The sequence below is a fragment of the Eulemur rufifrons genome, chromosome 8, assembly GCF_041146395.1.
Source record: "Eulemur rufifrons isolate Redbay chromosome 8, OSU_ERuf_1, whole genome shotgun sequence".
In the NCBI taxonomy this organism is placed as follows: domain Eukaryota; kingdom Metazoa; phylum Chordata; class Mammalia; order Primates; family Lemuridae; genus Eulemur; species Eulemur rufifrons.
In genome coordinates this window covers 114,551,386-114,566,467 of record NC_090990.1, presented here as the reverse complement: position 1 = coordinate 114,566,467, position 15,082 = coordinate 114,551,386, and the positions used below count along the sequence as shown (strand labels likewise).

The 15,082-nt window shown below is 51.8% G+C and overlaps 1 protein-coding gene across 1 annotated transcript; it reads left to right on the top strand.

Moving 5' to 3' along the window:
• Positions 1 to 2,436: 2,436 nt before the first annotated feature.
• PROK1 (prokineticin 1) lies at positions 2,437 to 6,859 on the top strand. Its single transcript, XM_069479007.1, has 3 exons — positions 2,437 to 2,508; positions 4,685 to 4,810; positions 6,740 to 6,859. The coding sequence occupies exons 1-3, from the start codon at positions 2,437 to 2,439 to the stop codon at positions 6,857 to 6,859; spliced, it is 318 nt and encodes a 105-aa protein (XP_069335108.1).
• Positions 6,860 to 15,082: the final 8,223 nt, after the last annotated feature.

The following is a 15,082-nucleotide window of genomic DNA, read 5'->3' as shown; positions in this document are numbered from 1 at the left end:
CCAACTGCCTCCCCTTCCTGCCTTCCCCTGGCTTCCTGCACTCCTTGCTTCCCCCGGAACTGGCCAAGAAGTCCTGCCGCAGGGCCTTTGTGCTGGCTTTTCCTCCAGGCTCTGCCTGGCTCTCTCAGGCACTGTATCAGGCCTCGGCTCAAGTGTTTTCTCAGAGAAACGCTTACCCTGTCTAACTACCCGCTGTCAAGCTCTGTCGCCTTCTCTGCCTTCCTCTTTAACTGTGCTCAGCACAGTTGGCCATTTTATTACAAACCTATTTGTCTATGACCAGTCTCCCCTACCAGAGCCGAGATTACATGAAGACAGGGACTTTATTTTATTTACTGCTATATTCCCAGCACCAAGGACAGTGCCTTTGATGCGGTAGACTCTCAATAACTATATCGTCAATGAATAAATAAATAGATTAATATTCACAAAATCCCACGATGGAAGTGCTATTCTTACCCCCATGTTGTAGATGAGAAAATTGAGGCTTGGAGAGATTGGCAATACTCTCCAGGTCACCGAGCTAATGAGCGATCAATCAGAAGTCAAAGAGCTGGGACCCAGCTTCCAGCCACCGTGCTAGCCCATCTTTCTCTCTGTGCTCATAAATGCCTGTCGACATTTGGATTTGGAGCCCTGATCCCGTGAGACACTTGAAGAAAAAAGGTTTTGTGGATGAATTTGTTTGGGAAATACTACACATTGCATTTCCCAATTAGTGTTTCAAATACTTGTTAGCATATGAAAGGCCCTGAAAAGTCTTGCAAAAAAAAAAAAAAAAAAAAAAGAGCCTTAAAAGGTTTAACTTGTGTAACTCAATGTTTCCCAAATATGTGACTGTAGTAATTAATTAATTATGTGTGTAACACCTCTTAATATATTGCAAAACATGTCTTGGGAAATACTGGCTTTTGTTATTGTGGAGAGAAGTTGTATTGTCCTGTTGGAATGACAGGGAGGTTTCAGTCTAGGTCCAGTTGCTTGTCGCACAAAAATCTGATTATTGAGATAATGAGGATCGCCAAGGAAGAAAGGAATTTTTATAGGACAGATGTCTTGTTGGGTGAACAGGAGAAGCTGCCTCAAATCCGACTCCCCGACTAAGGGATATAGTGGGGGGCAGGTCGTGGTGCATCTCACAAGAGGCTACATGCACTGGGGGCAGGTTGTGGGGGATGGTGAATCTTGGTGTCAGGAAGTCTGCCCAGGGACCTTGAGAATCTCAACTCTTTTGTCTTGTAGGAAACCCACCATTTCAGGGCAAGTGTGGTGGCTCACGCCTATAATCCCAGCACTTTGGAGGCCGAGGCAGGAGGATCACTTGGGGCCAGGAGTCCATCATGTCTGGGAAACAGAAATGGGTCAAGTAGTTAGTTCAAGGAGAGGATTATAAAAATCATATAGGGGTTCATGGAACCGGCTACAGTCTGATAAAGGACTGAGGCGCTCTCTGGGAAGCCTGGCACAGAGAGGCTGGGGCCAGGGGCTCCCAGCAGGAGGGGCTATGCCCAAAGTTGACTTTCCGCCACACTGGCATTTGAGCTCACTGTGCTGGCCCTCACACAAGGCCGCTCTCGTGCTCAACCCATAAAACAGGGAGGCTGGTGATGTGGCTCCTGGTGCCTTTTCACACACCTCAGTCCACCGGCCTCCGCAGGATGGTGAGAGAGTGTTTTCCAGTCTTCTGCCCTTTGGTTCCTGTACCAAGCGACATTTGCTGCTGTTTGTCCTGCGCCTGATAGAGAGCAAATCCTTATGTTTGCTGCTCAGGAACATCAACTCCACAAGCCTGGTATGTTTTTCCTCACTGCTTCATTGGCATTTTAACCTTTTAGAGGACCAGGGATGCCACCTTATCCTCCTGTGTCTTCTCAGCTACCTCAGTGTTAAGCCCATGGTAAATACTCAGATAATTCTTGTCAGCTTGAGTGTGAGGCAACCAATAATCCTGTACGTTGCATGGTTTGGTGCAGGGGAGGATAAATGGTGATGTTGCAAATCCCTTAATTCATTACCAAAGTGCCCCCCACCCCCACCCCAAGCAAGATAGAAGGATGCCCAGAGGCAGAAAAGAACATCGAGTGAAATGTACATAACTGTCTGAATCACTGCGTTCTTGGGAGAGTTAGAGCAACTGTCAAAGCCTCCCCCCCCCACCACCCAAGTATCCATTTTTATTGGTTTTGATGGTGATTTAATGTTGTTAGGGATTCAGGTCTCATCTTCGCCTCTGAGATCATCTGAATAACATCGGTGACGGGGAAGGCAAGAGCAGAGAGGAGGCGTCCACAGGCAGCCCTGGATCCTGACCATAGACATCTGGGAGCAGGTGGGGGTGCAGGAGAGCCTGGCCTCCCAGCTTGCTGGGCACAAGGCCGAGCAGGAGGAAGCTAGAGGCGTCGGAGACGGCAGTGCTTTGCCTTCGCCCAAGTGACCATGAGAGGCACCGTGCAAGTCTCAATCATTCTCCTGCTAGTAACTGTGTCGGACTGTGCTGTGATCACCGGGGTAAGTTGTCTCTACGCCCTGGGTTTCGGGAAGATGTCAGGATCTGCAGGGGAGGTGAGTGCAGGAACACACAGGTGGCTCTGTGGGCTCAATGCACCACAACCAAGGGGAGTGGGGAGTTAGCCATCAGACAGCACTTCGGAGAGGGATTGCCTGTGATTTGCAGATTAGTTAGACCTCACTCTACTAAACAGAATCCGATTTTGAGAAACGGTGTGTAAATCAAACCCTGTTTTAAATGCATTAGGAAAGCATTGAAAAATTTGAAGTTCAGTCCTTTAGTAAAATGAAGATTCCTGTTGTGTAATAAAGAATTCCTTTATAAAGTGGACTGGCATACCCAATTTATCTTTTGTGTAAATTTTGGCTTTTATACACAGTCTGGTTCATAAGTCAATTTCAACTTACGTAGCATGTTGACTTAATTAAAGGCAGGAAGGTTAATTAAAGACAGTAAGCTTATTAGCTTCTGTTGCGTAAGCTTAATCTCTGCTTTCTCCACTCATAAGAAAGGATATCTTGAAACTCTTTCACTCTGTGCCCAGTTAGTTCTGAGAGGAATATGGGCGACATCAACATTTGGCTGAGTGTGCCCAAAAGCACATGTCCAGAAAACAAGTAGAAATCCAGTCTCCTAGCAGAGGTTCAGCGAGGGGTATTGTATATTTTACTGTTCAACGCAGGGATCATGGTTTTCTCTCAGATGTTTGGCTTTACCCCAAACCATCCTTAAATGGGAGCACACATTGCGTTATAGGGGCAGGACCATTCTTATTAAAACAGGAAGTGTCATTTTACCTGAGAACTTTCCAGGTGAAAGCAGCTAGGAAAAAAAAAAAAACAAAACAAAACAGGAGAAATTAACTTTTATTTCAACCTCCTTCAACTTTTTACACAGAGAATGGAAATGTAGAGAAATGCTAAACAAGTCCTGGAATTGGATTAGTTGTATTGTTCACAGAATGGAAAAGAAAGGAAAACTTTCTTTTCTTTTCTTTTTTCTTTTTTGAAATGGGGGTATTGCTATGTCCCCAAATTCAGGGCTGTAGGGTCCCTCCTCCCAGAGTGGGGCAACAGTGCCCACAGTGTGGGAGAAGAAGAGTCAAGTGGGGTCCACTTCGCCCTAACCTTGAGCTTTCAGGGGGCCGGCGGGGGCGAGATGCGCCCTTGTCGGGCTGCAGACTGGCACAGCCCTTAGACGGCAACTGCACGTCTGCTGGGTGACGGGCAGACTTGGCATGCCCTCTCTCCCTCTCTCCCTCTCGGGGCTGAGCAAGCTGGGAGCTTCCTGCCACACCCCCCACGGGCAGCCAGAAGGTGCTCCATGGACCTCTATTGGAGAAAAGGCAACCAAAGCCCAGCTTTGAATTCTGGCTCAGAAAAGCCACAGAGCTTCTCCGGGAGTGGTGGAAAGTTTGGATGCTTCTCCATCAGGTCCCCACTTATGTCTGGAGCAGTTCAGAGTTCTGTTTTCTCCAACCCTGGCTTTTGTTTAATGTGGGCTTGTGTGTCTTCTTTACAAACGGCACCTTCCAGAAACCAGACAGGGCCACTCAGTCCCTGTCTGGGAGCCCAACCCAGAGGGTCCATCCGTCTCTAGGGATCAGAGAGGTCAACAGAGAAACACGGGGCGAGGCATCTGTTCCTGGGGTGCTGGCCCCTTGGATGAGGCCGGGCCTCTGAGGGTTGAGGGGGTACCCACAGGCAGAGGGGAGGCTTCAACCATGGGGGCCGGGTCAGGGTTGGAGAATCCTGGCCCAAGACAACTCAGCACTGAGCACCCAGGGATTTGGGCCACTGAGGCCTCTCCCTGTCACAGAATTCTAATTAATTCAATTCCACCAGCATCCACTGGGCATCTCCTGGCCCTAAAAAAGCTGTGCCTTCTAGCCCCCAGACTCGTCAGGAAAGGAGAACTGTCTCCCTCCTGAGTGGTCTCAGAGGAGCTTGGATGTCTCCTTAGACCCAGGTCGGATGCCCACTGGGCCCTGAGCCCCGCCCATGAGAGAAGCAGCGCGATAAGGCTCAGCCCGAGGGGTCCTGTTAGCTGAGGCCAGCGGGGACACTCTCAGCATCTCCTTCTCTGATCCTAACCCGGGCTTTTTGGGTACACCTTTCCCTTCTGGTTTCTCGTGGGTGGCACTAACGGGCTGCCCCCTTTTCTCTCCCCCGGCAGGCCTGTGAGCGGGACGTCCAGTGTGGCGCACGTACGTGCTGTGCCATCAGCCTGTGGCTGCGAGGGCTGCGGATGTGCACCCCCCTGGGGCGGGAAGGAGAGGAGTGTCACCCCAGCAGCCACAAGGTACCACGCAGACACTGCGGGTGTACAGTGTGGGCGAGCCAGGGGCTGAGCAGATGGGGAGGTCCCGGACCTTGCTCTAGCCAGGGAGGCTCCAGAGGCTGGCTCCAGAGCGAGGACAGTGCGGGACAGTGGGACAGGGCAGCCCCACTCCCTGACTGCTGACCCAGCCCGACTGTGTGGGCAAACAAGCAGCCACGGAGGTGCTGCTGCCCCGCCACCCCCAGGCGCCTGGCTTACTTAGTGCCCTACGTAGAATACGTTGACATTTATTTGTACAGGGCCAGACATTGTCCGCATGCAACCTTCTAGCACAGGCTGGAGAACCACTGATCTAACTTGATCCTCACAGCAACCCCTGGGCAATGGTGAGGAAACCGAGGTGGCAAAGTTGTGTGACTTGCTCAAGACACACGGGCAATGAGACAGAGCTGGGACTGAGGAACGGCAGTTTTCTGATGCCAATTCTCGTTCTATCTCACTGATGTTGGGCGCTGCCCCCTGGCTTTTTGGGGGCAACCTGGTGGATTGGTGCTACCAATCTCGTAGGCTATTAGACCAGGGGCTGGCCCCCCCAGCCCCTCACTTGCTGCTGGTCTTGGGCAAATTAGCTTAACTTGTCTGGACCTCATGTGTACAACGAGGGAACAGAATAACTACCCCTGAGGTCTTTCATGGATAGAACAAATTCAGATTTTGAAAACGTCACAAATGCCCTTTGCTCTGTTGGATGCTCTATTCTAGAGCATTAAGACCTGCAAGATGGCCTCCCACATGGGGTCAGGACTAGAGTGAGGCAATTGAGGTGCCCGGGGCACACACTTTGGGGAGGTACTGACTTTTGTGCCCTAAGCACGTAGCTCCTGCCCTGTTCCCGTCCCTGACTGCCAGCTCCCGGCCCAGAGGACATAACAGGGTCCACAAGGCTTTGGCTTCTGTATAGTCAGTCACCCCCTCAACCCCCAGCTGCCGTTGCATCCCCTGACTATACAGGGGGATGGGGTGGGGGGGTGGGGCCTGGCCTCAGGCTCAGGCTTCCAGCCACTTTCAACCTGGGCACTTGCCTGGACCTAAGCTCTCAGTGCTCCTCTGGACTCAGAGCATCCTCCAGCAGGCTTCCTCCCAATCTCAGCACCCCCTACCCCCGCCCCGGCCTGGGGGGATGAGGAGGCCAGCGGGCGGTGAAGGGGGCTGGACAGCTCAGCCGTCCTCCTAACCTTGTGGCATGAGAGGTGGCTCAGCTGCAGACCCACATTCCCAGTGGGGATAGCAGTGATAATGAAAACTAGTGCTGAGTGCCTCCTGCATGCCACTCTGCATACTAAGTGCTTTTTGTAAATATACAATTTTAACCTCTTTACAACCATATGTGGTAGGTGCTATTATTAACCTATTTTACAGATAATAAAGCTGAGGCACAGAGAGGCTAAATAATTTGCTGATGGTCACACGTCTGGGAAGTGGCAGACCTGGGATTTGAACCCAGGCAGTCTGACACTGGACCTGTGCTCCTATTCAAAGTCCCTTGAGGATAGCCCAGTGGTTCAGCACTCCTCTGGGGTGTGCGTCAGAGGGCAGAGACGGTGGCCACCCTGTTCCCAGCTGTGCCCTGGGACCTACCAGGGTGCTGAGCATACAAGTATTCAATCAACGTGTGTGCGTGTGCGTGTGTGCAGGCACACGTGTGCTGGGTCTCCAGAGCCAGATTGCCTGTGTTCACACCCTGGCTTTTCTGCACATTAGCTGTGTGATCTTGGCACTTGGCATGTTGCTTAGCCGCTCTGTGCCTCCTCTCCTCATCCCCACTTGCTGCTATAGCTGTGCTCAGTGGAGGGGAGGGGGCAGCGTGTGCAGGTGAGACATTTGCGGGGCTGGGCTGACCAGGGGCTCCTACCAGGGCTCCACCTCCCTCTGTTGCTCTTCTCTCCCCAGATCCCCTTCCTCGGGAAACGGCAGCACCACACCTGTCCCTGCCTGCCCAACCTGCTGTGCTCCAGGTTCCTGGACGGCAGGTACCGCTGCTCCATAAACTTGAAGAACATCAACTTTTAGGAGCTTTCCTGGCCTCAGGATACCACCGGGCCTCTTCCTGAGCACAGCCTATGGGGGCTCTTCTGGATTTTTGTTTCTACCGTGCGACCGGGCTCCCCCCGACTCCATACACTGGTTACTCTGATCCCTCCTGCCTAGTACGCACTATGCACGCACCTCCCACTGTGGCGCGGCCCACCAGGCCAGTCTGAGGGCATCCCGGCCTGGGCTGTGGCCCTGGGTGGTTGCCAGCCTGGTTCTCTTCTCTGCCCAGGCTGCCTGAGTGTTTGTAAATGGCAGAAAGGACATCCACCTCCTCTCCCTGGGTGACCTGCTCTTCTCCTGGGCCCTGCCCCTCTCTCTGCATGCGCTTTCTCCCTGAATTAGACGTTCCTGAGCGCAGGCCCTTGGGTGCTTCGCTCAGAGTCAGAGGACCAACCTGAGGGTTGCTCATCTTCCTTTCATTGATTAATTCCTCCCTTTTAGACTACAGGCCCAAGGCGAGCTCTTCCCAGATGGCAGTGGACAGTCATCTCAAGGCAGCTGTGGGAGCCAGGGAGGTCACTCAGCCTCCTGAAGGCTCTGGTCTCAGCAAGCCTGTGGCCTGTGACCTGTGACCTTTGGCCAGCCCACCAGGCCAGAATTGCAATACCTCTAAGGCCCCTCCTGACACCTTGCCAGTGAAGCCCCCAGCGCCCACTGCCCCCGCATTAACGTGCCGTCTGACACTGGCATTTTAGAGAGCAGTTAGGGAGTACCTCGAACAGCTCCTTTCCAAGGACCAGCCCCTGAGGGCAGGTCGTGACCTTGAGCTGGGCAGTGCTCTGCCAGGCTGCAGAGAGAGCAAGAAGAGACGGGAGGGAGCAGGGGGGGCTGGAGGGGCATGGATTGCAGACCTGGACGGCAACCGTACACCAACCTGCGGCTTCAGAATAAAAACGTGAACTGAATGGACTGAGGTGTGTGGCGTGGTGCTCCTGCTGTGGCTTTCAGACAGGGCCCCTGCCTGTGTGGGGACTCAGGGAGGAGGGCAGGGACCAGGCTGTGTCCGGGTCGGGGAGGAATGGGACTGGTGTCCCCCCCCCGCCCCCACCAGGGCATTTTTTTTGGGAGAAAGTGGATTTCAGAGCCTCTTTGAGAGGGGCAAGAGGTAGCTCCCCGGGCTCTGGGCAGGGAGGGCACTGCTCTGACAGAGGGAGGCAGCAAGGGGCTGTGAGCGGGCATGGGGTGGGGACACTGTTGCTGAGACCGCTTAGCAGGGTCTGGTTGCAATTCTTGTTTCTGAAACTTGGTCCCATTGGCTTTATGTCAAATATTTGACCCCACCAGGCCTCCATGTGCCCGGGGGGAGGAAATCCCTATTAGTGATGGAGCTGGCGAGGTCCTGAGCCCCGCGCCTGGACCCAGGGCCCGGGAGCTTCCTGTAAAGGCAGGTTCCTGGTCCCACTGCCTCTTCTCCTCCTTAGTTCTTAGTCTAGGAAAATGTGGAAGTATTGCCCATCCCACTCTTTCCCAGAAGCCTCCAGGAGGACTGTGGCTGCTGAGGCCTGGGGGCCTCGTTCTGCATTTGTCCCCAACCCTGCCCAGGGCACTCGGGACATCTTCACTGCAGGATCCCTTCAGGCCAGGCCAGGCCCCCCCACAAGGATCTTTCTCTGCTTTTGTCTCCTTTCGTGGACAGCGCCACCTGCTCTGCTGACATGTGACCTTCCTATAGTCCACGAGTCTCTTTCTCTCCTCATTTCAGGCTCAGGTCCTGGTCCTTCTGTGTCCAGGATTCCAATTTGACCGTCCTTGTCCTTTGGATCTCAAGGTACCACGCACTGCTGCCTGGTCTTGACCTTTTGTGAGGCCCTTCCCAAAGCGTGCCCCTCCCTGCGAGCAGAGCCGGCCTGGGGGCGAAGGTGGCTGCAGGAGTGGGGGTGCCTCATGGCGCTCACGGACACGCCAGCCGCTGCAATTTAATCTAATTGGATCCATTCTCATTTTTTTTTTAAATTGAAACATTTAGTTATTTTTTTCAGTAAGCAAATACTGATGTGCAGTTTGAAATTTTATGTTTTACTAACTGGAAAGATTAAGAGTCAGTAACTAATGTATTGTCATTTTTGTTTTTGTCACCTTTGCAATCTCGTAGATATATTTTGTGTTGTACTTGTGTCCTGCACCCTAGTCTCACATTCTTCTCCACTGGCTGGGGAATTCTCTTGTTCTTTGATCAGAGAGGTAAGTAACATCATGCCTTTTCAGTCTGAGACCATTCTCATTTTCTTACAGCAGAATTTTGAGGAAGGCAAAGTTGGTCTTTGCCTCAGCTTGCTGCTGCTGCTGCTGAAGACAGGAGGTCAGACAGAGGGAGGCTGGGGGGCTAAGAAAAACATATTCGTGAGTATTCTTTATATTCAGGAATATGTTCTTCATAAATATCAAAATAATCTACTTATGAGAATAATTTACCTACAAGAAAAATGAATTCTAGGAGAATTAAATTAAAATCCGGTGAAATGGACATACCTTCAAGATGGGGGACCCTCAGTGACAGCCTTTACCGCCTCTGGCCCCAAACCTTTCATCCCCAGCTAGTGGTGTCTGGCACCATCTAGTGGCAACACGGGATAGCGTGGACGAGCTGAGCCTCAGAAAGGGGCCACCCCCCCAAGGCAGATGGGGACCTTTCCTCGGATATCCCCACGTGTTAGACGCAGCCAAAGGTGTAGCAGGACACGCTTCCACTTGTGGAAAGAGGTCTGCCACCCCAGGGAGCACAGAAAAAATGCTTGATTGCCACCTGGGGCCTTGTCCCATCCTAGATACTTCTTTCTTAGGAGCATCTGTCGTCCTCCTGCTGGGATTTTAGGACAGGCTGAGGACATGTCCTCTCACAGCGTCTCCAGGGTTAAGAGCGCGGAGGTGCGTGGGGGTCAGAATGTCACCACTGAGGGCCCCCCACCTGCATGTGCGTATCCCCGGGACACGGCGTGAACAGGAGGAGCTGCCTCTCTGGGGGTTTTCATCATTCCGCCCACCTCCTCGAACCTGCATTTTCTGCCATCCATCATGGTTAATGCCTCCTCCGTATCTCCGGTATCCCACGGGAGGCGGGGTGGGCCGGCCCCTGGAGCCCTCCTCGCGGAGGAGGAAGGGCCAGACACAGACTGCGTGGAGGGCAGAGGCCAGAGCAGAGGATCTTCCCTGGAGGTCCCCTGAGGGCCCAACATATTCAGAGAAGAGTAAATGAAAGTCTGCTGCTAAACCCAACTCCACCTGAACATGTAACGGGGAACATGGGAGAGGGATAGTGTAGTCTCCGGAATCCCACTTGGCTCATGACTGAGCAGGCACAGCATGAGTGCGTCTTGATGTATTGATGGCTGCCTCTTCTATCCAGTCACCCTTTCTGAGGGGTCTTGGCCACCAGGCTCCAGGGGACAGTGACTGCAGGTGAGACCCTGGGAGGAGCAGGAAGCCTCCCAAAGCCAAAGACAGAAGGTCAACTTAGCAGAGGCTCCAGGGCTGGGGTCGTGCCCCAGAGCTGAGTTTGCATGGCATATGACACACTCAGACTGTGTGCTCCTCTAGGGTGGCTTTGGTTGGGAGGGGACTGAGGTGGAGCCAAGGCCCTTGAGCCCCAAAGGGCAACCTTTGACATTTGTCTCAGTCTGGTTCTGCTGCTATAACAAAATACCTTTGACTGAGTAATTTATAAAGAAAGAAAGTTATTTCTCACAGTTCTGGGGCTGGGAGTCCAAGATCAAGGTGCCAGTAGATTCAGTGTCTGGTGACAGCTGCTTTTGCCTCCTCACGTGGGGGAAGGCAGAAAGGCAGGAGGGGTGAACTGGTTCCAAAAGGGCTCTAAGCCCATTCTCAAGGGCAGATACCACTCTGACCTAATCACCTCCCAAAGGCCCCACCTCTCAACATTACTGCATTGGCGATTAAGTTTCAGTAGGAATTTGGGGAACGTTCAGACCATAGCAGTGTTCCTACTCCTTCATACCCTTGACAGTGACAATCTTTGGGTGCCAGAAATCACTACTTGAAAAATTTTCCCTGTATCAGCCCTCAGATCAGCCCAAGAGTCAACCTGGAGGATTTGCTGGAGTGTGCCCCAAAATCAGATCCTACCAGAGGGGACAGGACGCTCAAGGTGGCCTGGGGGCACACTGTCTGGGTATCTTCAGGGATGTCCTCTCTTTTTTTCTTTTTAGAGATGGGCTCTCACTATGTTACCCAGGCTGGACTTGAACTCCTGGGCTTAAGGGGTCTTCCTGGCTTAGATTCCCAAGTAGCTAGGACTACAGGTGTGCACCCCTGAACCCAGCTCTATGGATGCCCTTTCTGATTGGGAGTTGGAAAGGAAAACAAAGGGCCATCTTTAAACAAATAGCTCTTCTTCATCAAATGACAAGTGGATAAACAAAATGTGCCATATTTTTCAGTTGTAGAAAGGAATGAAGTATCAATACATACCACAACATGGATGAACCTTGAGAACACCATGTTAAGTGAAAGAAGCCAGCCACGAATGGGGACAGCTTGTATGAGTCCATTTATGTGAAATGTCCCAGGGAGGTAAATCTATAGAGACAGAAAGTAGATTAGTTTTTGCTAAGGATTGGGTGTGGGGTGTAGGTAGGGATATGGGGAATGGCTATTAATGGATACAGGGTTTCTTTTTCAGGGTGACAAGAATGTTCTAAAATTAGATTGTAGGCTGGGTGCAGTGGCTCATGCCTATAATCCCAGCACTTAGGGAAGCTGAGGCAGTAGGATTGTTTGAGGCCAGGAGTTTGAGACCAGCCTGGGTGACATAGCGCTAACCCTGTCTCTACAAAAAATAAGAAAAAATTAGCCAGGCATGGTGGTGTGTGCCTGTAGTCCCAGCTGCTCAGGAGGTTGAGGTGGAAGGACTGCTTGAGCCCAGAAGTTCAAGACTGCAGTGAGCTATGATCATGCCATTGCACTCCAGTCTGGGCACAGAGCGAGACCCCATCTCTAACAAATAAATAAATAAAGTTAAATAAAATTCAATTGTAGCAATGGTCACACAACTCTGTGACTATTGTAAAAATTATTTGAATTGTATATTTTAAATGAGTAAATGGCATGGTATGTAAATTATATCATGATAAAGCTGTTTAAAAATATTAAAATCTAAAAAGTAAAAAAAAAGAAAAAGAAATAGCTCTACAGCTATAGTTTACAGAATTGGAACGGATGAGGCCAGGAAAGGGCCAGGGCTCAGCTTCTGAGGTTTGGGGCTCACAGCGACCCAGGAGACCCTCAAGGTCTGGGGCTCGCCAGGACTGAGAAAGGTGGGCGTTTCCGGCTATATCACAACTTGATAGACCTTCAAATGGGTATTTTTTAAATGTTCATTTAATACTTACTTTGTGGGTGTGAAGAGAATGATTTCATATTAACCCAAACTGTATACCCCTTTGCTTATACACCAAATAGGGCACTTGTAATACGTGGTTTTCTACCCCAGACACCCTCTTGAATGCCATACTAAACTGTCTTCAACTTACATGATTAGAGAAACCCCTCCTGGGCAGTACAAAAGTGCTGCACTGCGCACTCTGCAGTTCGGGGGTTCAGTTTATTGGGGCTGCATCTTAAGATGAGTGCGAGGAGGGTTTTTATCTTTTCCACTGGGGGGCACTGCCCACCCTGGTGGGAGCAGAGATGTTCCTGTGCAGCGACTGAATTACCTGGCACAGCCCCCACTGGCTCTGAGTCTTCGATTTATTCCAGGGGCGTTCTGTGCCCCTTTCAGAACTGCATCCTGCACAGCTGAGCCTCAGTGGGAATAAGGTTGAGATAAGGAATTCCACGTCTTGTTCCAGCCCTGGGTGGGCCGTGCCTGGCCGCAGAAGTGCAAAGCCACAGGATCACTGAGGTGAATGACTTCTAAGTGGGCAAAAGGATCCGCTTCCCCCAGGAGTTTCCGCTCCACGTTTGTGAAGCAGGGCTCAGCTGGGCCCTGCACTCAGCCACGAGTCTGAGCCCACCCCCTGAGCCCTCCCACTCTGCTCCTCCCTGTCCCGCCTCTCTCCTTGCCTGAGACGACAGTGCTTGGGTCTCAGGAAGACCACCTGGCCCAGGTCACAGGAGGATGTGATTTGTGGCCCTCCTGCCCAGAAGATTCTTTCTTGTCTCAGCCCCGTGCCTACTCCAAAGTCTCTGCTACCCATGGGTCACAGAGATGTTACTGTCTGTGCCGTTTGGAGGACACATAACTGAAGTATTAGTGCAACTTGGAGGGAAAACATGAGTGTGGCTCTTCAAAGGAATCGGGGCTCCTGGAGCACCTCACGGGGTGTGGGGCAGGAGACGACCCCAGGCCTGGCGAGGACAGAGGGGCCATCATTTGGGGACTGAAGATTCGTGAGGACAATTCACCGGGTCTAAACAGAGACAAACACCGATGGGGAGGCAGCCGTGGGCACACTTCTGACAGAGACGAGTCACGGAGGAGCCTGTGAAAGTCTGTCTCAAAGCTAAACCCCAAGGATTAGGTAAACAAGTGTGTCAAACGGTAGCTTGACATTTTCGGGTCATTTTGCATTTTGCTTCATTGGCATTTCTCGTCCCATTAGTGGTGACATTACTTTGTTTGCTTCCTGACAGGCAGGGCAGTGGTCAACAGCACAGGCCGCCTCGGTTTGAACACTGGCTTGGCTACTTACTAGCAAGGGACTTGGGGCGAGTTACTAAACGGCTTTGTGCCTCAGTTTCCCCACCTGTAAAATGGCAATAATAATAATAATAACACCTGCCTCTTAGAGTTGATGTGAGGATTACAGGCTAATGCAGGCAAAGTGCTTAGGGCAGGGCCCGGCATGGGAAGCACTGCGGGAACCTTTGACATTTGTTTTGCTTGTTTAGAGACGCCTTGGACAGTCAGGACTGCGCTCCCTCGGCCCACAGCCTGCGCCTCTGGTAACCCGCTCTTTAAGCCAGCGTCACCTGGGGGCATCTCCTCAGTGAGGTAAACTAAGAAAACTTCCAGGAAGAAACGAAAAACCTTTTCTTGGATGTGCTTCAATTCCCCAGAATCCTAACACAGTAGGAAGAAATCACAGTTTGTTCAGATCATGTTTTGTTGTTATTATTGTGAAGTTCAGAAGCACAGGTTTATGTAGGCAGAGCTCGATAACAGCTCTATTTGGGAACACAGATAGGCAAATCTCATCTGAGTGCTTCTTAATACCTTGCTTAAACATATGAGTCACTGTTGCAAAGGAAAATGGAATGTTTGCTCAGTGCGGGCTATGATCTTAATACTGTGCTATTCAATTTTTTTTTTTTTCCCTAGAAAAAACATAAGGAGAGTGGGCTCTGAAATCTGTCCTGGTTCTTCTCAGATTGCATCCAAATCAAACCTGCCAAAGCGCGTATGTTCCCCGAGACAAGCCTCGCTGTGGCGTGGCTGCCCCCAGGAGAAGGCAGTGCTGGGAGACGTTACTCACCCCGCAGGCTGCCGGCTCCCAGGCGCCAGTGTGCGTAGAGGCACCAGAGGAAGGCATTCAAATGCTTACTGCCAGGGTCCCTGCTTCAGGGGGGCCTTTAACAAGCCCCCTCCAGCTGTGACTCTGATGCAGGTGTCCCCTGTACCTCCCAACCCCAGGGAGACACTGCCCTGCCCTATCACCCCAACATTGGGAGGAAGTCAATTAAATAAATGATGAGAATTCTACTTTTCTTCGCAAGGGGCAGAGAGGCTAGTTTCTGTTGGAAAAAGCTCCAGGTAAGCTAGAGTGTGCTCTTGTTGTTAAAACAAGGACTAGCAAGCCAGGGAGGAGGGAGGAAGAAGCGGGGGTGTGTGCGTCTGGGTCTGTGCCCACCCAAAATTAGGTTTCAAAGGGGGTATTACTGTTCCCGTGCAAACCTCAGTCACCAAAGTGCAAAGGGGGAAAGGAATACAAAGAGAGGGGTGGGAATTTCAGCTACTTGAAGGCCAACAGTGGGCCCTCACCTGGGCGCTGGGAAGCCCTGCAGGTGAGGAGGCCCAAGTCAGGAGGCAAACACGTGTCCTGCATATACTCCCCGGCCCCCATCTGGGGTCCAGCTGGGCAAGGGAGAACCAGGGACCTGAACTGTCAAATGGGACACTGGATGTTCCTGGGGGTGTCGGGGAGTCAGGCAACAGAAAATGGGGCCCAGGCCCCTCTCCTGGGGGCTGCCCCACTTCAGGGGCCTGCTGGGGGTGGTATCTTAGTAGCAGTCCCGCCACGGCGC

Bases quoted from the DNA above. Each gene is read 5' to 3' on its own strand.
- PROK1 (XM_069479007.1), top strand. From the start codon at position 2,437: ATGAGAGGCACCGTGCAAGTCTCAATCATTCTCCTGCTAGTAACTGTG. The intron at 2,509-4,684 runs GTAAGTTGTCTC...CTCCCCCGGCAG, and splicing joins ACTGTGCTGTGATCACCGGG to GCCTGTGAGCGGGACGTCCA. The intron at 4,811-6,739 runs GTACCACGCAGA...TTCTCTCCCCAG, and splicing joins GTCACCCCAGCAGCCACAAG to ATCCCCTTCCTCGGGAAACG.